Raw genomic sequence first — 26,860 nt, 5'->3', positions numbered from 1 at the left:
TTCAGAAACTTTTCTTTCTCAGAAGCTTGGTCTGTAGTGTCCTTCCAGTTCTGTAGTCTCTTGGGTTTTGCTGGTGGTTCATTTTCCCGGCACAGGAGTTATCTGGAGTAACAAGTTGCTGCGTGCAGCCTCTCTGAGGGCTTTCACCTTGTGGCTCACACAGTGTAGCCTCAGTTAGACTTTAAAGAGAGGACCTTTTTACATACTCAGGGCTTTACCTTACCTTTATTTGCCCGCTTGGTGGAAGACTTCGTGAAACCATCTTTGCCTTACCATAATAAAAACCTTTGTTGCATTTCAGTGTTTAAAAAGTTAATGAGGAATTGTCTTTTCTGTTTGGGAAAGCAGTTTTAATTCTTCGGCCTTTATATTGATTTCTATAATTTTAAGTTAAAGGTTGCTATTTATCTCCTATTCACATCTTCTGGGAAACAATTTCCCATTCAAGAAATTAATTACTATCCCCTTTTCCCAACTGAATGACCTGGCTGTGTGTATGAATCCTGCAATAGGATTTATCAACCTTAAATTTAGAGGCATGTTCCTTAAAGAGGCAGGTTCCTATTTTAGATTAATTTTTTAGAGCCTCTGGGTATGTTCAAAAAAGGCTCACCCTGCCATATGATCAGCCAGTGAAACTGCTTTATGGGTTTTAAATGAAGACAGCAAATAGAGTAGCAGAGCATAATGGTTGACTTACAGGAAGTTTGTTTCAAGTATAAGAGGAGTAGGGGTTACTGTTTTTTGTGAACATAACATTTGAACTGTGTAAGAAGTGAAACTTCTTTGCCTTTTCTAATAAATTCAGTGTCACTCTGAACAAAACCTCATATGGTTAGCCATGTGCAAGTTGCTCAACTCACTACTTTTAAAATCAACATTGATTCAACTGTGTCAGTCCATTGGACAATTTTTTTCCCTGCTTTTCTTTGTTGTTGTTGCATGGAACATGCATGGAACTGAATTTCAGCTAGATTCTGAACTGCTGGCATGCTCTTCAGATAACCTTTGTATTGTTAAACTTGTACATTTTGTTAAGGGTGACTTAAGGGTGTTTTTTGTTACTGTTCCAGTGATTGCTATGCGTTGTGAGTATAAATTTGTTTAAAAATCAATGGTGCTTTAAGTTTCCTTTTTTAAGTAAGTATGTTTGAAATAAGGTGAATTGTGGCAGGCCCAGTTACTAGTCTAACGTTTTAAGGACCAAGATGATAATTTGTATTACTTCTTGCATCCAACTGCTTGTTGTCCTCTGTAATTAAACAGTAGGAAATAGGGCTATTAGTATGAAAGCGTTTCATTGGGGTAGTTTCTTATTCTCTAAAGTGTCGTAGTTAACTCAAATCTTAATTAAAATCAAGGGATTTAACATGGTAGTAGCTGGAGACTCTTAACTATATGAGGTTATAAGAAAGCCTGGAAGATGGTAGAAACAATCTAGATAAGACACTTGCAGTTTATTATCATTGCAAGAAGCCATGTCACAGAATTTGTGACAGATGTTGTTAGATCAGCGTGGGCTTTTCAGATTCTCTGGACTGATTTGTTGAGGTCAACTGCTGGCCTCGTGGAGCAGCAGCAGAGACTCTGAAGAAACAATATCTTACTGGGTGGGAGACAGCTTTCCAGCCGTGACTTTTACTAAATGACTTACAAATTATCTGTAACTTAGACTTGTGACTAACTCTCTAAACCACAGTGCTGTATGTGAATAAAAGAAATTGTTGATCGTTATTTTCATACAGTTTTACTTCTAATATGTGGACTATGTGATTTCCTTTTTTTCCGCTTCCCTCGTATGTATCACAATCTTAAATTCAGAGTATTCCAATGAGCAAAGTTTCTGATTTTTTAGCTATTTCAAAAGGAAATGGAGATTTACCATGTGGAGGGTTCCACAGTGTGCAAGACTGCAGAATAGTTTACTTAAAAATGGAAGTACAGGAGAAGCTCAGCTTGTTATCTTGATTGTCCCTTTGCAGTCCTGATTTCTGAAATGAAGAGGTTAAACATTAGTATGAGCATATGGGTCCTAGACAGGACTGACCAACTTGGCAGTTCTGTACCAAGTCCTTTTGTTTTGTGTGTGTTTTGTGTGGTTTTGGTGGTTTTTTTGTCTTGTTTTCTTGTTGGTTTGTTGTTTTTTTAAAATCTCCTATAGGTATTATAAATTTCTTTTCAATAATGATTTAAAATGCCCTTTTACTTCATTGCCTTCCAAACCTCCTCCTCTAGTGAACAAACTTACTATTGAATAAGGAGCTGGTTAACTTTTAAGATACATGATGTCATCCTATCTGACTCCCTTATCTGTCCTGGAAAGTCAGTTGTTTACTGACAATATGCAGAAACATTTACTCAGCCCCTTCCAGCGTCCTAGCAACAGCTATAGATTTTGGGGTAACAGGGAATTTGAAATTACATCCTGTTGAGCTCTGATTGGAGGGGGCAGAGGGAAAACCTACAAACCTGGTCTACTGAAAAAATAATACTAATTCCTTAGGGTGACAAATTTTATGTGGAAAACCTGGAAATATTGATGAAAAGTTCCTTGGATGCCTGCAGTGCTGCTCAGAGCTCATCACTTTCAGTTGGGCTGTTGAGCTACCAAAAGCTGGAATTGTGGGAACTTCTCTTATGGGTGTATGGAGTTACTGGGGAATGTTGTACACTACCAGTGTAGCCAAGTATACAGGGGCTACATTTTTTCTTTAAAAAGGATCCTTAAGTTATTTAAAACAAAACAACCTGACCCTCCCCCCCCAACCAGTGAAATTCCACAACAAACAAAATATCCAAAATCTGTTATTCCTAAAAAGTATCTAACTTAACTGAAAAATCCTACCTACACATAATCTCATATTTGGATGATGTGGTTACAGAGGAGATGGTAAACTAACTTAGCAGCTCGCTGCAGAGAGCTTCTGCTCCCATCTCTAATCCTGTGCCAGAGCTGATGCACATCAGGCCCCTGCAGAAGCCATTTAACCTCACTAATATGACCATGTTATTGAGTTAAAGCAGCTTAGGAAGAGCCTGACAAGTTCCAGAGCTGGTGCTGATGGATGGATGTGACTGGAACACAGAAGGGGAAGGGAGGAGTAAATGGGAAAGGGGATAGCAGGGAGAGAGACCTCTCTCAATCTCTTTGTCAGCCAACTACTTTGCTGCTGTCAGGCTGCAGATGAAGACTTTGAAGAACCTGGAAACACTCTGTGTCCTGTTGTAATATCAACTGCATCAAAACTGCATCTCAGCAATGCTTTGCCATGCCTGTAACATCAGCACTGGCACTCAGATGCTGGGAGGGATCACAGCAATGTTGTACACAAGAGCTCTCCAGGACAAAACCAAATATTAAATTTAGGTCAGATAGGACTCCCTGTGCTTGTTTTATGTAGGTGGGACAGAGTTTGTCACACTAACTCCTTTTCATGCTAATGGGATCTCTGAAAGGAGTAGTCTGTACAATAATGTTGATTCCTTCACCTTGGTAAGTTAACAGCCCCAAAAGCAAACCCAGAGATTTGGTGTCTCACAGTCCACATGCTCCTCTCTCCATGTCAGTGTTAAGGCTTCGTGCTGCTCTAGCAGATCCCTCCACCACTGAGTATAGCTGAATACAGTGCAGTAAATGTAACCAGGCAGCAGAGACTAAATCCTAAACTTTGCGCTGTGGAATGCAACATAATGATGACATGATCCTTTTCATGTATTCCTTTTGTCAGGGAATTATGTAGAAGTGTAGAATTGTCACTAAGTTATAAGGAGATATATGGTGCTTTATTCCTTAATATCATTGTTCTCTAAGTACTGGAAAGGGCTGTGAACGAACTGCTTTAAGATGCTGTCAGACAAAAATTCCTTAGTTGTTTCTCTGGCTTCTGCATCTTCCTGGGGTAGCTCTTTCAGGAAAAAGTAGAAATATTTAATTAGAGAGACTTAGGGAAAAAAAAAAAAAGGAAAATTGTTGCAAATGTTTGAGGGGGGGTTGTTTTGTATTGGCAGGGAAACTGAATTTTGAACTTGCCATTTGTGCAGTTGAAGGAGTTTTGTGGTTTTTGAGTCTGGTTTCTGCTGATGAATCAAGGATTATGTTAGGTTCTCTGGCTTTGTAGTGAAGGTCTTGGGTAAACAATTGTGTTGAGAAAGGAGAATTATTTTTCTTTTCCCTTCAGGAGGAAGGCTCATAAACATGAGGGATAAATATATTGTAGGGAAGACATTGTTACAGTGTGTTTGTGTCTCCAGTTACATACCAGTGAGGTGGCTTTTGAGAACTTTCCCTTTCCATATTTTGCTTGGCCCTTCCTTAGAAAGATTAGTCTCTTAACTTAATATTCCATGCTTAGGTTTGCATTGATGACCTTATAAATCTGAAAACATTCAAGTTAGAAAGAAATCTGTACAATCATGCATTTTCAATGTTTTAAAACTTCCAAGTCCAATTGCTTACTATTTTTTATCCTTTAATATTGTGGCTACTGCCTGTAATGAGGGGAGTTTGTAAACAGTAGCAGTAGTCTATGGAGAATTTAAGTATTATGAAGTGCAACAATCAAATTAAGAATTTTAATCAGGTACAAACACTTCACTATCTATCACAGAAATGACCAGAGGCAAGGAAGAGTCATGATTAAAGTGAATAATAATTTGCAGTAATTCTTTTGGTGCTAGATGTTAAGGTTTTGTCTTCGGGATTTCCCATCATCATGCTTGATTCAGGATTATTTCATTGAGGCATCTACTGTCTCCTTTGAACCTAAATTATCTTCTATGGTATTTAGGCTATTTGAAGACTAACAATTGTCTTGAGCTGCACACTTATGATGTAAATCTTCATAGAATATTCAATTGAAACTGGTTTAAAAATCATGCCATGGGTTGTTCAACTACTAAAGCTAAAAGCTCCAGTGTTTATGCAATTATGGTGGCACAGTTTATTCTATTCCTAGAACTAGAATAAACTATTGTGATACAATTTTGTTGTGGTATAAAATTATCAACCTTTCACTGTGCTGCCATAGTTAAAGGCAAGGCTTTGAAAAGTTAAGAACACTCTGTGACAAATTTTCCCCAATCACTTGGTGGTTCCCATGGTACCTTTCATAACATTCCTGGGACAAATGTGCAAGTGTCAAGCAGGGATTGAGCACATGGAGACAGGTTTTGCTGATAGAACAGAACTGGCTTTCTTGTTACCTTATGTTTTTTGCCATGGGTGCACACATCTCTTTCAGATGACTAAAATAGTAAATTGATAAAATAATTGTTTCCCCTTTAAGTATGAAAAAAAGGATGTATGCTGAGAAGATGATACTTCTTTGGTTTTATTTCAAATGTTTTAATTGTAACAAAACAGATTAATGGGCAGGCTTTTCATTTGAGGAAACATGTCCAATTGAGAGAGATCAGGTTGCTAATGAAATGGACTGCTGATGCATGGCAGGGGAGAGATCTGCTGTCACTCTAGTCTCTAACTAAAAATGGCTAATACAGGAATTTATTTGGTGTTCTAGGGAGGGTAATAAATGATTTAATTATTTTGTATTCATTCCAGTTACTGGCTTTTAACTTTAGGTCTTTAGTCTGTTTGAACAATGGTTAGATGTATTCAGGTACTGTCTGCTGGTTTTTGAAACTTCTAGGTAAATTTTGCTTAGTGATACTTAATTTTTAAAATTTTTTTTATCATCAGCTAACTACACTGTATTAGCTGTGCCTCGCTTGTGGACCTTTGTAACTTGGGAGTATAGTTGAGTTTGTAATGAGGAAAAATAAGAGTAGGCTCAGCTCCTGTGTTAGTCTGGCTATCAGCTTGGGGCTAACGACGAAAAATGCTGCCCTCCCTGTGTTGGTTCCTTAAATTAGGCTTTTTGGATTTTCTCCTCAGCATGTCACTGTTATTGCTTTGTTGCTATGATACAATACTTACTCATGCAATCCGCTGTAGAATATTAGAAGATCTGAGCTGAAATGTTATGTAACTTACAAATGTTTTTACAGCTGATGTTCATTATTTTGCAGAGTGTAACAATCCGTGTCTTCGTAGTTATCTGAGCAAAATAAGCATCTTGCAAGGGTTTTTATTCAAAGGAAAATGGTTAAAATTGCAGAATTGACATTCAAAAGTGTGACTTGTTCTTCAGAGGGAGTAGTAATTGCTGGCTCTTTCGAAAGCTCCCTGAAGTTGTTATGCTCAGCTAATAGGATCATAACTGTCAGGTGGGGAAAGGGAACACAATACAGTGTTCTGGTGCCTGAATTTCCAGGGCAGAGCAAGCAGTATGGATTACAGTGGAGGCGTGTCAGTCTGTTTCAGTAATTACTTTTTGCCTATGGAAAAGCAACAATTCTATCAGATAACTACTGAATATTAAATTAACTATTGTTGTTCCAGCCACTAAATGAAAGGTGTTTTGGTAAGAAACTTGAGAAACGGGCATTATGAGAATCTTTGAACTTTTAAAGGTACAAACTTAATGAAGTTTGCTTGATTAGAATAATTCTAAGATATTAAAGAGAAGCATGAGATATTTCATGATTTGTCCAGGTTTTAAAGTGAGACTTAAGATTTTCAGTACTCAGTGTTCCAATGCAGTCACCTTTTTCTTGTCTGGATAATTTTTTCTGTGATGAAACAACAGTGCTCACCGCAAAACTACAGTGAATTAATTATGTTAAGGGATGTAGTCAGGCTGTAGACAAGTCTTGAAAATTCTTTAGGGGAGAGCATTCTTTATTTGGGGATAGAATTGGGAATACGATTTTTTTATCAGAGTAAGTGAAATCCCAACTGTTTGATAGATGACGTGATGCTATATTGCTGCAGTAGCTTTGAACCCTTACAAAAAGTTAAAAGCAAGAACAAAAGGCACATTAAACCAAATTTTAATTTAAAACTATGACTGTTTTTGTTGCAACTTTGGAACAACATGTTAAGGATGTATTAAATTTTTGAAGAGTGTAGTGCTTGATAATCCATCTGTTTTGGAATTAATGTGAAATGCTAATGGAGGAATTTTGCTTATCAGATTACAGAGGTACTAAATGCTAAAAATGAAAATGCTAAGTCACAGCCAAACACATTGTCTTAATAGGCCAAAAAATCTGAAAAACCCTTATATGACTAAGATTGTAATAAATTATGCAGACCAAAGCATTAAAATTCAGGATTAATCCTTCTGAAATATTGGAATTTTTTCTTAAGAGAAACATTGATCATATGATGTCAAAAGTATGTGAAGCATTTTGCATTGGGGTAAAAAGACAAGGTTCCTTCAAAGCAGATTTTACAGCTTTTAAGCAGGTTACATAATAAAGGATTAGGGAACAGAATGAGACAAATCGGATGAATGGAAGGTTAGTATGGTGTACTGCTTCTGTATATGACTTCTGGTGAGGGAGAGCTGGGACTTGTTAATGTCTGTGTATTTCAAAGTTAACTCAGGAACTCATTTTTGGTAAATATATTTACTGCTCAGTGTTTGTCCACTTTCATGTATGAAAAGGTGTGAATGGCGGGTTTTCCATTCTAACATACTTAAACAGATCTTTTCAGTTTTGACAAAATTGCTTATTAATTTGCTGACTATAGAGCACACCATTCCCCATAAAAAACCAAGTCATAGCTATGCAAGTTCTTGTCAACAAAATAGATTTATAAGTTCTGTATTTGCTTCTACAGACTTAAGTGTTTGGTGTTTATTTTCTTTTTTAGATGCCACCTTCAATGAACAGCAAGATCTTTTCTGTCAAAAGTTGCAACAGTGTTGTGTGCTCTTTGACTTCATGGACTCTGTTTCAGACCTGAAAAGCAAAGAAATCAAGAGAGCAACACTGAATGAACTGGTTGAATATGTTTCAACAAATCGTGGAGTGATTGTTGAATCAGCTTATGCTGACATAGTGAAAATGGTAAGTAGAATGCTCTTGTTATAGTTTGAATTTTAATAAACTATCTTAATCAGTTTATGACTCTGATGACATTTAACTCAGAATTGTGGTTGGTTATTCTGCTTTTACAATATAATGTAATATAATTTGTTAATGATAACTTGGCTTAGAAAGGCTTGTAAAAACAAACAACTTGCAAGTTTTAATTATTAGCTGAAACATGATGCATTCAGGTTAATTAAAATGAAAGTACTGGTACACTGCAGATACTTGCAGTCTGGGTAAGCTTTAAAGTTGTTCTCTTTCAGAAAATCGCAATATTTCCGCGCTGTTTTTTTAATTTACCAGTGGCATTGGAATGTTAGGCTAAATTTTTCTGGTAGTGATTGCTGCAGGTTCTAGTGACAGCAGAAAGGTTTATCAGTATAAGAAAGCAAGTCTACTTTGTAAGTACTTTATATGGTTGTTTGTTATTATTTTGGCCCTGGAGAGCCTTGGAGAACTGTGCTCTCTAGCTGTGCTAGAGTAGTCTAAGTGGTTTGCTGAAGTTATAAACCACAGGATGACTTATCCCATGCAATTTCTACTAATGGCTTGTTGAATAATGAACTAAATATTTGTGGTTATATGCTGACTTTCCCAGGTGTTTATGTGCATTTTCAAATGCTACTTAAGTAATGTTTTTGATCTGCCTGTACTTCATGTACGGGGAATGCAACTGAAGGACACGTGAGAATAATCTGATTTGGTTATTTTTGTTTTTTTTACTAGAAATGTGAAAAGAAGGGCTTTAGTGCCCATGCATTTATGTTAATAGTTCTCTAAACTTTGGTTAAGTTTACATGGGTTAAATGCTGACTTGAAAAGAGCTCTCGGGGACATAAGCAGAACAGTTCAAATACACAGCCTGCAACTTTTGTAGTTCTCTATACAGTACGAGCTAGCTTTTTCTTAAAGTTTGTTTTGTTTGTTGGTTGGTGGTTTGTTTGTTGTTTGGTTGGGGTTTTCTTTCCGAGCAGCTGATAGGGAAGATCAGATATTTAATGTAAATAAGCATGGAAGTTTTGCCATTATACTGAAGGGCTAGGATTATTGAAACCCTTTTAATCATTTTGGCTGTTTCAGCAGATGCTTATTAAGTTTTACAAAAAATCTGGGACACTGGGGTTTTTTGTATAGTTTTGTTTTTTAAAAGACCTGGTTTTCTGTCCTAAATGTTTTTTACATAAGAAAAAAAATGGACAAAGTATGTTCACTTCTTCTTAGGTTTTTTTTTTCCTCGCCTCTGGTGGCAGCAGCCTGAATCCTTGCAGTATTTTCTTATTCTGTGTGCCCTCTATAGCCTCTTGTTGGAAGAAAGAATATACTAACTAGCCCATCGTACTTGTAGAAGGGAGGTTTTCTTTTATACTGGAGTTGTTTCCTTTTTCTGAAGATAAGATTGTATTGAGCTGTTCTTTTGAGGTTTTTGTTGTTGTGCAAATGATTGGATTCTGTGGATGCTTGTTTTTCCTTCCATAACAAATTTCCATCTCCTTTTCTCTCCTAAAATGACAGAAAATGAAGAAGCTCAGTGAGAGCTTTAAATGCTCAGTGAGAGCTTTTTGAGAGCTTGAGACAAAAGATCCCTCCAAGCTTGAATAGTATTTCTAATCTCCCTGGCAACTGGCAGCAGAAGAGGCCTTTCCTGTGAATTAGGACGACGTACCAGCTTTCAGAAAAAAATCTGCATGGGTCTCTCTCTCCCTCCAAATAACACCTGTGTCAGGCACGAGGCCTTTCTTGGTAGCAAAATTTGTATGAGATTGAAGAGTTACTGTTTCACTTTTGGTTTATTTGGGTTTTAAGTTTTTAGGCTCTTCAGTGTTCCTACATTAAAAGGAAAAAACATTTGAGTTTTATTGCAGAGTTTGAAGGATTAATTTTTTGGGATGAAAAAATAGAAATGGCCTTAATGAAATCCACCTGGTAGTAGGGGATAGGCAAAGTAAAAAATTCCCAGAAAAAAGCCAGAGTGGCATCAGTGGCAGAAGGAGAGACAGTTTCTTTCCAAAGCCCCTTGTCTTTCCCTAGGCCTGGGACACCTTTCCTCCAGCTTGCAGAGGAAAGAGCCTCAGGTTACAAACAGGTTTCCCTGGAGTTGCCTAAGCCATGAGGAGGCTAAGTCAACAATCCCTTAGAGACAGCAGGAGGGGAAATAAAGTGTTCTTTCTGACCAGTGCAGAGGCAAGGTCTGTGCAGGTGAGCAGGTCTCTGGCATTCACTGGTTTCTGTTTCAGAATAGCTGCTGGGCCAGCACCACACAGTAATGGCTCCTGTGGTTGTCTCTGCTCTGCTTGGATCCAGACATATGGAGCTTGAAATGATACCAATTGTCATTTCAAGACACTGAGGATGAAATAACATCATTACAAAAAAGTCTTCATTGAAACAGATGTGCAGGACATGCTGTAGATTATCTTTTTGGTGCCCTGGGCAGCCTGGTTTTCCTTCAGCTGAAGAGTTTTGTGTACAAATAGTTTTGAAGGTGTAGCACAGCAGTCAGTACACCTCCGTTCTGGGTCATCTCTGGAAATTCTCCATTAAAAGTACTCTCAAGCTAACAGCAAATTAGGGTTTGGCATTGTGAATATTTTAAGTTTTAAAACTTAGTTAGAAAGCTCTACCTTTTATCAGTTTTGGGGAGCATAACAGAAATGTCTCTTCAGTGCACATAACTCCTTTGTCTCCTGGTGCATATCAACCTCCTCTCGTTACCCAGCAGCATATAAAAATTCAGTGTAATGAGATTGTCCTAACAGGCTAAATGAGTTGTGAATTCAGAATTTAAAATAAATCAGGTATCCTCAGTCTGCACACTCAGAAATTGGAATTGAACCTAGTATCTTTCAAATGTTTAGATCCTGGAGAAGTGTACAGACAATAGGGGACCTTTTTTTTCTTTTTTTGTTTTAGTAAAATGTAATTGTTGTATCTCAGTATATTAACTGGCACATTTTCTGATGTCATTTTTTGAAAACTTTGAGATTTAATTTAGAAGGCTGACACTGGATTTATCTGGAAATCTATCCAGCTTTAGAAATATTTTATGATTTGTGTTTCTGAAATAACAGTTTTGGGTAAGACACCACTTACGAAAGAAAAAGAAAGTTTTAAATAATATGAAAGGATATTGAGAAGAATTTTCGAAAGTATTGCAAACATAATAAAGTAAATTAACCATTTTTTCAGGGAGACAGGCTAGTACATAAAAAGGGTGCAAGGTTTTTTTCTAAGTTTTGTATATTCTTGGGAGATGAGTAATGTTAGTGGAAATACTGAATATTCTGAAAAATCTTACAACTGGTTTTCCAAAGGCCTGACTGCAAGGCTCGCTAATTGTTTCTGCTACAGAAGTGTATTTAGTACCTTTGTTTTGGGCATGAACCATATTCAGTACTCTCAGGTTCTGTGCTAAAGGTCTGACAAGCTCAGTTCAGCAAGATGCACCTAGAAAGAAAAAGAAGCATTTTCAAGAGATGTTACCAGAACACTTGCAAGCAGAGGTAGAACCATTCTCTGTAGGAGATGATTCTTATGCTGGAGGTTTTGGTTGAGTACCTAATTAGAGCAGATGAAGCAGATAAGAGAACCAAGATTGTAATATGTTGGGTTTTGGGCTTGACTCAAATAATTGTTCTCTGACTCCTATTTCCCCCTCCTCTCCCACCCAGCCTTTTGTTCTTGTGCTTTGGAATCCCCAGTGTTTACAACATTAAAGGAAAACTGTACTGTTTTTCATGGAGGAGGTTTTGTTTGTTGGTTGGTTGGTTTTGTTTGGTTTGGGTTTTTCTTTTGTTTTTTCCTGTGCATTAAGCTTGGAGACAGCTGTAGTGCCCATCCACACAGAGCTGCATTGCCCTTCTGATCCAGGACAGCAGTGCCACAGCTTTGCCATGTCCCAACAGGATACAGTGACAGGACACAGAATGAAGGGCAGAGGAGGAAATGAAAAGTCATTTTGTGCAATAGCTGTGCATCTTGTTTAACAAGGCAGTTGATTTTTCTGTGCAGAGCCAGCTGGGTGACTTCAGGATCTTTCTAAAGTCCTTTTGCGAGATTCTGCAAACACCTCGAAGACTCCATGGAATATGTGCAGGAGGATTTTCTACAGTCAGTTTGTTTTGTGTTTAGTAGGCTTGGGTGATAAGCAGCCACTTGAAACAGATTTGATCAAAAAGACTAAAAGAGTTTGAAAGGTGGTTGGTAAAGTTAGGTTAAACTTGTTCCTGAAGGAATGGTAGAAAATGCAGAAGCAAAATGAACTTCATGTTCTCCTTTGTTCATGTTAGAGATTTAAATCCAGTATGTTATATCTGGTGCAAGAGATGACATTTTTCCTGTGACATCTGAATGGTCTTCTATCCAGACTTTTAATATACTTCAAAAATCCCTGAAGAAATCTTTTTAAGCTTGTCCTTTTGAAATTGATTTGATGTGACTGTATGAGAAAAAATAGCTACTATGTGAAATGGAAAAGTTAGAATGGTTATGTATTTCTAATTTCCCAAAACCTTGAAATATCTTGAAATTTTCAAAAGTGAAAAAGTGAAAAATGTAAACAAATACCTTGAAATCAAGTAAAGTGAAGAACTTTAGAATAAGAAAAGTTTTGTCTGCCTTACATGTGGAGAGAGCTCTCTTTAAATCATAATTGATTAGATATATTTTATTTGTGGTCTTACATAAAAACAGCACATAGTGAAAAATTGTCACATAGTTAAAAATTATTTTTTATATAGGCAAGGTGATTTTTTTAACTGCCTTAGTTTCAGAGAAAATTTCTGAATATGACCACGTCTAGCTGCAAGCTTGTAAAGCACTTGAGACAAAAGTTACTTTCTCATTTTCACTGACCTGTTACAGACATTTGGCTGTTTGTGTTTTGCAGTTTTGAAAAAAATGAAGTGATTTATTATGTTACTTTTTTGGGGTGATTTTGTTTTGTTTGATTTTAGGATAAATGCAGTACCTTACCGCATATGATCTGTGGAAGCTGAAACAGTGATACAATTTTTTTTTGCTTGCAGATTAGTTCTAATATTTTCAGAACACTTCCACCTAGTGACAACCCAGATTTTGATCCAGAAGAAGATGAACCAACTCTTGAAGCCTCATGGCCCCACATACAGGTATAGGATTCCTTTACTTTCAAGCCTTCTTGTAAGGCAAGAAATAATACTTCAGTAATGTTGTGCCCTTGTTACGAACATAAAAATGGCTTTTATAATCCAATTGAGTTTTTATACTTGAGGGGGGAAAAAAGGTGGTGTTTTTTTAGCATTTATAAATATGGCTGAATGTGACTCTTTTAAATGGCTTAAATACTATTTTTAAACAGTGATTGCACTGTTAAATTGTAGTTAAATTGTATATATGTCTTAAAATTGTGCATATTTTAGGAAATTACGTTCTTTACCTAAGAGGTTTGTTTTCTGCAACCGAGCAACTTTTTAGTGTGGTTTCAGTAAAATATAAGTTAATATTAACAGTTCAGTTTCTTGTGACAATAACAAAAAATGGAGTAACAGCCTTTATTTGTCTTTTGAGCCAATAGAAATCCCCTCTTTCTTCCCACCCTTTCCCCTCCCTCCATGCAAAAAACTTTACAATATCAGCGTTGTTTGGTAACAGTTGGGTGGTTATTCCATTGTTGCACTTCTGTGCCAATCCCGTGATTTTTATAGCACTGCTGTATCAATCATGTGATTGACTGGAAATGCTGCTGAATTTTCTTTTCAGTTAACTCTTAGAAGTTGTAATTGTCCAAGTACAAATCTCGGGTAGTTCATTGCTGAATTTAATTTATCTGTTAAAGGAAAGTGAAGTAGCAACTCCTAGTGTGGGTAGAAGATTAAAAGCTGCTGCACATCTGCATGCCATTTTCTCTTCCCTCTTGAGAGCTAAAATGCTACTCTGCCTCTATAATATTACAGTTCTAATGCATCAACAAATGCTCTTATTTAAAAACTGGGCATCTAATACTGGATATGAAAAGTATGTCTTCAGCGTAGTCTTTGAGACTTAAACAAGATTAAGTTATCAGAAAAAATAACTCTGCATGTTTAAAGGCTGTGAAAATTGTTTTCTTATATGTGGCTGATTTTAATTCATAGGAGAAATGGCTATAGCTGGACTAGATGAGAGGCTTGATTTTATTGGGTGGGAGGGTGCAAGGGCTAAGCAAATGTCTTTTGTAGTCAGTAGCAGCACCATCTGACTTCTGAATGCCCCTGTGTCTCACAGGTAAAACTTCCAAATGTTAGCTTAGTTCACTTTAGGTCATAATTAAACTCTAGTCTTGTTCATAGAAGAAGACCTGTGGATTTTGTGATCAGTCCACTTGTGCCTTAGGCTTGTCTGAGAGAAATTGAAAGAGATTTGTAGCCTGTGGTATTATTTGAAATTTTATTTTCAGATTTTTTCCTTGCTTTTTTTCTAATGGAGTTTTTGCCAGGCTGTCTGGTCACTGATTGTGGATTTCCCCCTTCTCCATGTGTTATTTATCCTGTCCTTGGAATAGATTGCTCCTTGCAGCACACTGGAAACGGTTGTGTTTTCCACTGTCCTTTTACAGTGTATGTGCTACTGGACCATAGAAGACTGAGTTGGATAACTTGCTAATTGCCCTTCAGGAGCACAAAGCTGCTGAAAATGTCAGATTTTGCGTGTGGAAGAAGGGCCATGCACAACCATTCTCCTCCCCAGCAAAATACACTATTATTTTTGGCATAGTCCAAAGGACTGCTTAAGTAGGAAAGGTGTGGATGTTTTGCTGGCTATGATTTGTTTGTACTTGATCAATTACAAACAAATTCAGAATTCTATCCTTATCTGGCAGTCAGGTAATCAGTTTTCAGGGAGAGGAAGGAAAAAAAAATCTGAATCTCTACCCTTCCCTGCTTGAATCTGTTGACATAATTGCTTAGTAAGTTACCAGTGTGTGTAGCCACAACAAAAGACTCTGGAGTGCCACTTGAAAGATGTTGCTTTAAAGCAATGCTCAAGATGGTTTGTAACAGCCTAACTGGGTTGAGCTGGTTGGCAGTAAAGCCACTCTGTATTTTGAAGCTTAGGGAGTTGCAGAGTTGATGGAATCAGAGAGCAACAAAATGTTGCAGCATTGTGCTTTTCACCTAATTCTTCTGCTTGATGTCTGTTGCAGTTGCTGTATCTGTTTATGGAAAGAAGCTGTAATTATCCTTCCTCCCCTGTCCTTTAGCAAAATCAAAATATGCCAACTTAGTTTTCACTCTTAAAAAGTGTTTTACCCCGTGACAATTCTAGTGGCTCTTTCTCTGAATCCTTTCAGGTTTTAATAAATTCCCTCAAGCACGTGTAGGACTGTGCATCTCTGTCTGTGCTGTCAGTATCTTCCTGGAATATCCTAGGATTTCATCTGTCACTTCCATAGCTTCATTATGAGGATGGATCTTAGTCATCTTATGGTTAACCCTTTCTCAGCTTAAGGGCTTGCAAGTGCTTAGCAGAGCTTTTTCTTGGAACTCCAAGTGTGACTTTGCAATCATTGAGTTTCATCCTGTATTTATTCTTCCAGGGCTTCAGGGTCAACTTGTCCTTTCTTGTTGGTTACATGACATAGGAAAAAAAAAGTATATTTTCCCCTCTGGTGGTAGCTTCCAATATTGTGGCATTGCCTAAGTAGTTACCACACATGGCTGTTTGTTTTTTTCACTGACAGAAATATTCCATATAGGAATTTATTACAGAAATCTTGAATTAAATTTAATTCCAAAATGAGTCCCTATGGAGCTGTGTTAATAATCTCCCTCTGGCCGTATGTTTCCCATTTCTATATGAATTTATCCAGTTGCTAGTTTGAGAAAGCTCAGTAGAATCAGGATGATGCCAAACTGTCCTCAGTTGTGCCCAGCGACAGGAGGAGTAATGGCCATTCACTGAAACACAAGATGAGGAAGAACTTCTTTAGATTGAGGGTGGCAGAGCACTGAAGAGGCTGCCCAAGAAGGTCATGGAATCTCTCTCTCTGGAGACATTCAAACCCCACCTGTTCCTCTGTCACCTCCCTTAGGTGACCCTGCCTTGACTAGATGATTTCCCAAGGTTGCTCCCAACCCTGACAATTCTGCTACTCCATGTAAACTGCTGATATGAAAAGCTCTTGTTGCAGTCTGTCAGAAGGGGAGAAAGTGAAGGGTAGCTTGTGTTTCTGAGCTTCTGCTTTGCAGATACAGCACATCCTCCTTGAGGCTATGCATAAGTAACTGTCAGTTCAGATGTTCTGCATAAAAGTACTTACTGTCATGCATTTCTCTCAAGTAAGGTTCCTAATTATAATTGTGAATTACTCAGGTGTTGGCTCTCAGTTTAGTTAAGTACTCAGAGTGGTAATAGTTGGAATTCATGCCTGTGAGTATGAGCACAGCTCTGCATGGGTTTTATTTAGAAGCCCAGTCAGTGATGGCATTATGTACCTAAATTGCATTTTAGTGTTATTACTAATCAGCTGTTTAATTACATGGAGTTTTGACATAGGCATTGAGAATACAAGCAGCTCTGAATGTATTTTAAACATAAGGCATCTTTCCTCTCAATTCTGTCTTTGAGTGATGCTTTCTATGTGTTTTATTAATCTGCCATTGTTACAGAAGTACAGTATTTTGTGTCTTGGACTTTGAACCCCAAAATATGGTACTTGTGCTCTGGCCTCTTCGTGCCACTTTCTGCTACCCCAGCTGTCAGGTTTTTTATCTGTGGGCATTGTGGGATTGTAGCAAATGGGAACTCAAAGTAAGTAGAAACAATATGCTACAAGCCATAATGGATATTATAATTGAGTTTCCAGGATATGGAAGCCTAACTTTAATCTAAACCCTTTCAGTTTTTGTGAATTCATTGACTTTTCATTTTTGGAGTTGGCTGTCAAAACTTAATTTTAGAAACACTTAGTAGATTTTTCTTTATCTCTTTAAGGAATTATTTAATGTTAGAGCACTTAATTTTACCCTCAATTCTGCTAAATGTTTGGTGACTTATTTCTACATAATAAATTCTTAACATGGCAGGAATGTAACATTTAGAACTTGGTTTTTGTCCACTAGTAATATTTTCAGTAGATTATTTATTAAGCTTCGACTCTACTGGGAATCAAAGTGTTCTGGATACTTAGTGTAATTCTGTCAGTAAATTCCAGTAGAGGCTGTGGTAAAGCAGTGATGTGTTAGGCTTTTGACTCCCTTTTGTAGTTTTTAAGCATGTGAATAGTCCCACTGTCTTTGGTGGTGACAGGGCTGAGATCTGTCTTATGGTGTATTTCCTAACTTGAGAATTTCCATGTCCATGTTTGCAGTTGGTGTATGAATTTTTCCTGAGGTTCCTGGAGAGCCCAGATTTTCAGCCCAGCATTGCAAAGCGATACATTGACCAGAGATTTGTACAGCAGGTAAGAGGGCAGTTTTAAAGTGGGATTTAAAGATCACCTCTCAAGCTTAATTTATCAGATGGACTGTTAAAGCTTTTGTGTTGACACAGGGTAAATTTCAGTTGTTCCAGTAGTGGTTTCTGCCAAACACTAAATAAACAGCACATCGTACCATGGGGGCTATATGTAATTAGTAACTTCAGGAACACTTTGTTTTCAGATATCAACCTCAGTGCTTGGCAATGCAAAGTATTTGTGAACACAAGTTGTGTTTTCCATGATTTGTAGCTTAATTCCAGTCAAATCAACAATGTGCTAATTATATTTTTGTAGTCCTTCTATGTTTGGGTTTTTTGTAGTTTTCTCATGGGAAGACTTACAGCAAACCTTTTTCTTGTAAAAATTCAAGTACTTACTGTACACAAAATGTGTTTCAACACCTTGTAACTTGTGTCTAGATAGTGTAATTCTCTTTACTATTGTGTATTAACTACAAAAGGAAAATCAAATAAGAAATTACAGAGGAAGGTCATGCTTTAGCATGCAAAGCAACTATGAACAAGAAAAATGAAGTGAGATTTCATATTAAATATAACTTCTCAAGGTATTATGGTGTAGAATGCCATAACAATTTTTGGTTCAAGGTGAATTCAGGGGGGATTTTTGTCACCATGTCGAAATATTTGCCAGATTTTGTTTGTCAAAATACTTGTTTGCTCAGTGTCTGAAGAGTGAGTGCTGGCAGGCCACCACAATACAGCAGTGAAAAGTAAAACCACAAGATGGGTGCTTTCCCTCCCTACCTTGAGTGAATGCATGTAATTTCTACTTACTTGGTTCTACTGTTCTTGTTTACAAGTGTTTCCTCCTTCTCAGCTGTATCCAGCTTACACACAAAATTTAAGCCTGAAGCTGCTGGTGAACTACTGGCTGTGGGTATCCAGTTTACCAATTGACCTGTGGTCCTTAAGAGCAGCATTGCAGAGTTTGTTCTGACATTTCACTTGATCTTTCTCTGGAGTACAAGATAAAGACAATGCAACCAACAGCTAGCTATATATGGCAAAAAACGTGGAGTAGTGACCCTGAGAAATTCCTGCTAAATATAAAATTGAAATGAGCCTGAACCAAGTTCCTGAACAGCTGCTTCCAGTCCCTTGTGCTGCTTGGTACAGACATACCTAAGCTCAGACCTGAGCAGGAGGCTCTGGTGACTGCTTGAGCTGTAACTAACTTGCTCAAGGCAGCTAACATTTCTGATATGCTGTTGCTTAGACATGCAGGGTTTAAAAAAATCCCCAAAATTGTGGTCTATAATGTGATTGGAGTTTTTTTTATGTCTTTGAGTGAGCATGGTCTTTTCTGTATCATTGGAAAACTTTCTACAAGAAAAAAGTGTGTGGAAGGTTTTGTTAGCTTATTGCAGCATTTAGTCTGTATTAATAGGGAATTGGTTAATAATTACATATCTTATGCTTATTCTATGACCCCCTCCTTAATTGTAAAATTTCTTGAATAGGAATGATTTTGCTTAGCCATGAAGACACAAGTACCTTTTTGAGATAACCAGTAAAAGATTTTAATTAAGAAATTGTAAATATAGGATACAGATTTTATTCATTCTGATTTCTTGAGGAACAAGTGTGAACTACTTACCTATGGTTTGATAATCTCATTTTTGCAATTTCATTTTTATTTTTAAATAGTTGCTGGAATGACTTTGGTGTCTGTTGTATACAGGCTCTTTAAAGAAATCAAGCTGATGAGTCTACTAAAAAGTCAGCTTTATTAAAAACACAATTTTGAAAATGTACTATCAACATCTAAAAATGTACAGTTAGACTGATTCTATTTTTTTCTAATGTAATCTTGTAAATGAAAGATGAAATTCAAATCAGGTAGTAACAAAACAAAATCTTAAGTCTTTCAAAAGTAATACATTTCAATTTAATTTTTAAAGTTGTTGGAGCTCTTTGACAGTGAAGACCCACGAGAACGTGATTTCCTAAAGACAGTTCTTCATAGAATTTATGGAAAATTCCTCGGTTTAAGAGCATTCATCAGGAAACAGATAAACAACATCTTCCTCAGGTATGCTCTGTGTGTGTGTGACTAGGTTAAGGAATATTTTATCTTCATGGTCTGGGTCTGCAGTGATTTATCCTTGAAATAAAAGACCTGAGTTTGGTTTGTGATCTGGCTTTCAAATATTTGAAGCTTAGTAAAGGTTGTTTCTTTGGAACCTCTGATCTTCTGTGTCACTTTTTGATGGTTGTCTCTTTTGGTAACAGGTTTATATATGAAACAGAGCACTTCAATGGTGTTGCTGAACTTCTTGAGATATTAGGAAGGTAAGTTTGATATGACACAGAAAAAATATAAAATGTTATTGTGAATGTTTGCTTCAGCTTTTCTGCTTTGGGAAAGAGGGGGGAAGAGAATTATTATAGTAACGAGTGATGAAGTGCAGTCACTGATAATCTAATACTGTCTGGGTTACCACATGAATATCAAATTAGAACACAAAGAATAAATCATTCTTTTCTCAGTGCAAGTTTTAGAGATGACTGGCAAAACGTTTCTCAAGGGTCCTTGTTTGTCAGAGCTATCTACTCTTGCTTATCTTTTACCTGATAGATGAGTTGTTCTTTGATTCAGAAAATGAATGTTAACTTTTGCCCTCTTGCTGAGTGAAATGCTTTAATCTTCAGGAGGCTGGTTTTCCTTCCATTCTATTCAGGAAAGCCTTGCAAGTGCTAGGGCTTTTTAGTTACCTTTTTTTTTGGATGTTATTTCACTAACTTATTTTTAACTTTGAAGTTTTTCTCTCATAGTTTTTTTACTGCCTTTCCAAAATTGTCATACATTTCACAAGAAAAAAATGTTTAAGTATTACTGGTCTAACTGAAAATACAAATGCTATTGTGGAACAAATTTTCATGAAAAATAAAGTGAAAGGGATACCATTTTCTCAGATTTGCCTAAAATGCATGGGGCAGAAGAAACTAACATTTTCCTGAAGGACTTTTGCCTGTTCTATAGCTTGTTAACTCTTAAATATAAGACGACCGAGTCAATGACACAACTTTTTAACATTGTTTCTAAAGGGAAAGGTTGTTCAATCTCAAAACAAATGTTCAAACTGCACTGTTAAAATTGTATCATCTATTCTTTTTTTTCTGTAAGTTGCTGGTGATTGTGGGTGAAATGGATAAGCTTCCTGATACATTTGTCTAAGATTTACAATTAGACAGCTAGACTTACTATAGAGGATTTTATTTAATGGAGGTCATGATAAAAATACTTTAGCTCATCTAATGAGTATTATTTGGCTTCTGCTGTGGTTCTCTGGTGTTCCTACCAAGAGTCTAAATTCTCCTAATACCAGCACTTTAAAGGTTGTGCACATGTAGAGCATTTTATGGCTTCAAATTAATCAGGTTTAAAAACTGAATCAGAAATGGTGTTTCACTTGAACTTACAGAAATTCTTGACTTGCTAGGAAAAAAAATATTTTTTTGAATAAAAATAAATCCTGCTTATTCATGTTTTCAGTATTATCAATGGTTTTGCACTGCCACTGAAAGCAGAACACAAACAGTTCCTTATGAAAGTTCTGATTCCCATGCATACTGCTAAGGGATTAGCTTTGTTTCATGCACAGGTAAGCTTTTGCCTATTTTTAAGAGTGGTGGGGTTTTTTTGTCTTTACATTTGAAACTAATGAAATCTAAAGCACTATGTGTTATAATATCAATATTCTAAAATATTTGCAAATTCATTAAAAACAAACCTTCCAGATCTTGTATCTAAATGTTAATTTTGAGATAATATTTGGCATATATTACAAGTGAAAGAATGTACCAGTGAGTCAAAGACATATCAGCTGAAGTAGGAAGTTTTGTTTGTAGTCTTGTCACAATTTAAGCTTCATTGAATCCCAGGACCTTGTGGTGTCGTCACTTCCTTTGTGTAACTTAAACGCTGTGTATAAAGTAACCTTGGGTATGGCCAGATACTTATTTCAGAAGTGGTTTTTTTCTTTCTAAAGCTGTACCAGTGATGGGGTGGGGATGAGAATGTTGTTGCCATTTATAAATGGCAGAAATGCACAGTAGCTCTCTGGATCAGCCAGAAATTATGTAGATCCATGACACACTGTCAGAATGCTGCAGCTCTTCAGCTGACTTTGATTCTTATACTTGCCACAGACAATTCAGCATTTCATTGGAGGAATAATCTGTATCCTTTCCAGACATATGGCACTTTAAGTATTGAATGCAGTTGATGCAGACTTGGAAGTAATTCTGCTGTGGCTGATTAAAATTTGCTTTGTAACTTAGCTTACTAATACAGCTCCTTACAGACTAAAGATACAAGAAAATGGGTTTCTAATTAAAGTGAAATCATTATGACTGTATAGCCTACAAACAGGATGAAGTGAAGGACTCAATTCCTGATTCTCACATGAAGCTTAAAATTAATCAAATCACTTGTCTTTGTGGTTTATTGCAGCCTTGCTGCTCCGTGGAATGAGTCAGTGAAATGAAAGGGCCCAGTCACCTCCCAAAGGTGATCCCACTGACAGATCAGTACATCAAGCTGCCCTTTTTTCTGGGATACATTTAATCGAGCTCATGGGTACTGAGAGGGCTCTATTAACTCAGCTGTACCTGAAAGTAGCATTTGTCCTGCTGACCAGACCACTCCTCTGTCCCTTCATAAAACACTAGTGCCAGGTGCACACACAGCACTGTGTGTTGCTGGTTTCATTTTATCCTGAAAGTGTAGCCAGTGTTAAACCTGCACTGCAATCCCAAGTGGCCTGGTTGCTTTGTTGCTAAGTAAAGTATAGCCTGCCCTTAAAAGTTTGAGCCTTAGAGATGAATTAAGCTTGAGGTTTTATGTCTTTGAACAATAAAGCATTACTGTACTGTATATATACATATAATGGGATTTTATGAGATTAATGTGTGACATTTATTATTTTTTGAATCTGTATAAGTGTATCAGTAGCCTAAGGGCAAAAGAAATAAATTAGACCTGTTGCAATTACAGCCTTGTAATTATCTGCTTTGGCATAACAGATTAAAAAAAAAAAGGAAAGGGAGTGCTTAAATTCAAGTATCCTGAATATTGAAATGTAATGCCTATTACGTAATTTTTGTCTTTGCCTTATATTGTGAAATACTGTGACTTTTTAAAATCAGTCTTGATGGAATTTAGGATTGTAACCAGTTCAGTAATAGGATTATGGTATGGTTTCTGCATGGGATGGTTGCTTACTTACTCACCTATGTGCTAAGTAACTAAACTAATAACTAATTATACAACATTAAATATCACACCTTGGCCTGAGCAGCCCCTGCACAGGAAGCACTAGGAGCTGGGAGAGCAGTGCTGGTGACTTAATCTTCTGCACTTCTTCCACCTTTCCACAGGCACTTGTTGGCCATTGCTGTACTGGGACAGGACACTCAGCTGGACAGCAGCTGCCTGATCTCTTGTGGCCTTGGAATATCTTAAAATTCTTTCACTTGTAATCTTACCACTGAATGTTGTGTGCTGTAGATGTCTGGTACCTGAGCAATGTGCAATGTGTGCTCAGTCAAATCTATGTTAAAACTTGTTTTTTTACTGGAAGTATGGCTTTCTTTTTACCCCAACATAAATGTTCGAAAGTGATAGCTTTGTAATGTTAATACAGAAGTTAATACTAAGGAAAATCTGTCTGGATATGGGATCTCAGGGAAATATCTGCCAAGCTTAAAAATAATTTTCTAGGTTGAAAAGATGATTTTTGGTGTGCAGGAAGTTTTTTTAAGCTAGAGCAGGCCTGTATATCTTGCTGCTTTAATTGCTGTTCTGTTTAGTTTGGACTAATATGAAATGGCTGTGTAGGGGTGTCTTGGGTTGGGTTTCCCCCCATGATCTGAAGTGCTTCCATTAGAAGTTGTGATACTTAGTAATGCTGCAATGTCTAAACAGTGTCTGCTTGAACTAAATACCCATATGACTTACATTCTAGCTCGCCTATTGTGTTGTACAGTTCCTGGAAAAAGATACAACTTTAACAGAGCCTGTAAGTGTTTTTCAGTTGAATGTCTTTCTATTTTTTATTTCAATTAAATATTTCAGTGTAACCTGTTAGAACTGTACAGCAATGCTGTCTGTGTGTGTTATCCTGATTAAAGATCCATAGGTGGGATTTTTTTGCGGGGGGAGAAAAAATTAAGTCTGGAACAGTAGAGAAAATTCTCGGTTTGAAAGGGCACTTACTGCTTAACCTGTGGCAAATAGAACACAGATTTAACTAGAACTGGAGCTGCTGATATCATGCAAGCTCCCCATATGAGAAGGCATGTAATGACTGTATTCTCTCCTCATAAAAACTAAAGTTGCAATGTTTTTGGTACTGATTGCTTGTGCTTAGCCACTGCATGAAGTTGAAATATTTTAGGGAATAAACAATCCCAAAATAAAAGTTGAAAAGATCAAAACCACTTGCTTTCTTTCTTTTAGACAGAAAGAACTCTGAAATTCCAAATGTGGTGTTTCTGTCCTGCCTCTTCAGTTCCTTGGGGTGCCTCTTGGCAGTCAGAACTCAGGTGCTTCAGGCATCTCTGGCTTTTGCCAGACTGAATTTCCCGTGATACATATTGACAGCTCAGCTGAAAATGGTTTGCATTGCTGCATGCACAGGCTTTGGCAGGGTCCATAGAGAAGAACAGAGGCTCAGGGCAGTGCAGCAGCTCATGAGGACACAGGCTGATGTCAGGCCAGTTAGAACAGAAACTGGGTTTAGTTGGACAATCAGGAATCTCTCCATTAGGGATATTTAAATACTTTACCCCTTTTGTAATGGAAAAATGAAGAGCTTATGCAAGATCAAATTTTTTTTTCTATAAAGCAAAAAATATTAATAACTTTGGGAAAACAGCATTGATCTTCACTGAGTGGTCTTTCAGTGGAAGCTTGTTTTCAGCACAGCACCTCAGCACTGATGTTCCTCATCAGCTCTCTGTGGTGGAGGGGAGGGTATCTGTAAATTTGCTTTGTGTGCTTGAAGCATCTTCTTCCCCCCTGTGCTGCAAGGTTCCCAGCTACACTGGTCAAAAAGCCTACTTTGTGGGATAGGGCAAGGAGAAAGGAATTGTGTAGCCCTTATTCCTTAAGTGAACTGAGAAAACAACCCAGGCGTTCTGACAATTAAAGTTGACATGGGAGCAGAAAATGTGTAGTGTTACATAAAAACCTGCAGGATTGAATGAAGTGACAATGTGACAAAGTCAGAACTTGCTGACACAAATTTGTGGAAGTGTGGAGCAGGATCCAAGCCCAAACTGATGTGAAGAAGGCAGGGCTTTACAGTAGTGCCATAGTGCAGTTCTGGGGCTTGTCTGGACTGAGGTCTGTAGAGTTGTTGCTTCTGAATCAGTTAAACGTGAATTCAGACTGGAGAAGATAAAATAATTCACTTCAGAGTCACTGCCTGTGTTTGCTTTGGTTGCTACTCTGGGTGTATGGTAAAAGTTGCTTTATAAAGGAATTAATAAGATAAGAAGTGAAGCTTTGAGAAACTTTCTGAAAAGCTTGAAAAGTAAATGTTAAAATTTGGGGCAGCTGATGAGATAGCACTGGAAATTTTTCTTGGCTTTAGGTTGAGTAATATTTTAAGAACTCCATCAGAAGGCTGTCTTCACACATACCTTACTGTTATTTTTCTGGCAGGAATTGTCACTCAGGGTCAATTTGGAGGACATTCAATCCGAGCTCTTGTAGCTATGGTAGTCTGCCTCAGGTCAGTCCTGATGTTTGCAGAGCTGACAAGAAGAGTTTGTTACCTAACCCTGCTGAGTGCAATGGCCTTTACATGGAGGAAATCAGGGTGAACGTGCAGTCCTTGCACATGAATTGAGTTTTCCAGCAGGTGCCTATGGTTGTAAGCCACTTTATGGGAATCTTGTAGCTCAGGGAAGAATATTAATCTTGTGTAGTAAGAGCAGCAGTCCATGAACATAAATGTGCATGTATCAGCTTTTTAGTATAAAAGCATAGTCAAGCTGGAAACTGACACTCCAGCAAGGAGGGGTAAGGAATAGGTATCTTGTTGAGATGTGCAGTGTTATACTCAGAGCATGTTACTTCTTTATCAAGTTGAGAATATGGGTCTCTCTAGCAAAGTATATTCAAAAATTCTTGCAGTAACATGTGCTGGAAAGTGCACTTTAGTCATACTAACTTTTTCTCTGGAAAGCCACTTTTGATAGTATATGTAGCTGTGAATAAAGCAGCCAGCTGGAAAGCTGAAGGAAAAAAACATGACAAAAAGCAAATGTGGAAGGTATTAAAATAATTAAGTTTTCCCTTTGGATATGATCAATTAGGTGCTGCTGTATCATAAAAATAGAGACCTTTTCCTCAGAATTCAAAGTTTATAAGGCTCTGAGAATGCTTCTGCTTCTGGAAAATAGTTACAGCTTGTTTTTTTCTTTTTTTAAGCCAGCATTCATTTTGTAATTTAGATGCCATGTGAGATGTTTATTTCTAGGAAAAATGCCTCCAGCCTTTCTTTGCTGTATTCCCTCCATTCCTCTTGGGGGCTGTACTTTCCAATTAATTTTCCCAAAGGGTTTTTTTTCCAGTCTTGTGTAAGGTAGTTTCAAATGTAGATACCAGAATACATTTTCTCTGTAAGTTCACATCTTTATTACTTTAGTTTCCAGTCTAACATGTCAAATTGTAGCAGAGAAGAGGAACAGTTGGAGGCCAAGGCTCCTCTGCAGAGCTCTGTCAGCATATATTGTTTCCTCTCAGGCTTCAAACCTTTGATGCCAAGGCAGGTGCTCCCCAAAGTATGGATGAGTAGAAGACAAAAAATATTCAGTGAAATTTAGCTACAGGGGAGTTAACTTCACTTTGGGATGCTTTGATGTGATCAGCATCCTGTCAGTTAATGTAAGTACTGGGGTGGGAGCAGAGTGTGAACAGATAATCACAGACATAACAAAGTGATAAGGGTCTAAGTTATTCTGATAACCTAAACAAGACAGACATTTAAATGAGTGTTTATTCAGTTTTCATTGAACCCCTGGATAAGGAAAAGCAAACTAGTACTTTATCTTACTAAGTATGTAGTAGAAACTTCAGCTTTAACTTGTTTGTATTTTTCATACAGGTAATCAGAGGACTGCTCAAATTTTGGCCAAAAACATGCAGTCAGAAAGAGGTTGGTTTTGTGTCTCATTTCTGGTGTCTGCTGTGATGTAAAATCTTGTGGACCAGGTTCACAAACTTTCCCTCTGCTGTACACTTCAAGAGATCTTGCAGAAAACTTGAAGTTCTTGAAGCTTCTTGAGGCACTCACCTTTGTCATGTGACTCGGCCTGGTTTCTTCTCTGTAGTTAAAACGAGTTCAAAAACCAGGAGTTTGGTTTATCCCAGCAGATTCCATCCCCAACAGCTCTTTAAAAGTGGGTCCCTTAACACTGTTGTCCCTGTTTCTGCAAGTGATGTTAATTT

The 26,860-nt window shown here is 37.3% G+C and overlaps 1 protein-coding gene across 1 annotated transcript in view; it reads left to right on the top strand.

The window, feature by feature from the left end:
• The window catches only part of PPP2R5A (protein phosphatase 2 regulatory subunit B'alpha), a 41,864-nt gene that overhangs the window by 10,045 nt on the left and 4,959 nt on the right, over positions 1-26,860 (top strand). Inside the window, exons 2-9 of the mRNA XM_085054859.1 lie at positions 7,721-7,917; positions 12,966-13,067; positions 17,267-17,359; positions 19,299-19,429; positions 19,630-19,689; positions 20,894-21,002; positions 23,367-23,420; positions 26,517-26,567. Coding sequence (XP_084910985.1) covers positions 7,721-7,917; positions 12,966-13,067; positions 17,267-17,359; positions 19,299-19,429; positions 19,630-19,689; positions 20,894-21,002; positions 23,367-23,420; positions 26,517-26,567 — 797 coding nt within the window. The remainder of the gene's footprint in view (positions 1-7,720; positions 7,918-12,965; positions 13,068-17,266; positions 17,360-19,298; positions 19,430-19,629; positions 19,690-20,893; positions 21,003-23,366; positions 23,421-26,516; positions 26,568-26,860) is intronic.

The sequence above is a fragment of the Lichenostomus cassidix genome, chromosome 3 (genome assembly GCF_008360975.1).
Source record: "Lichenostomus cassidix isolate B80296 chromosome 3, HeHo_3.0, whole genome shotgun sequence".
In the NCBI taxonomy this organism is placed as follows: Eukaryota; Metazoa; Chordata; class Aves; order Passeriformes; family Meliphagidae; genus Lichenostomus; species Lichenostomus cassidix.
Note: the sequence above shows the minus strand (reverse complement) of the source record. Positions and strands in the feature narration are given on the sequence as shown.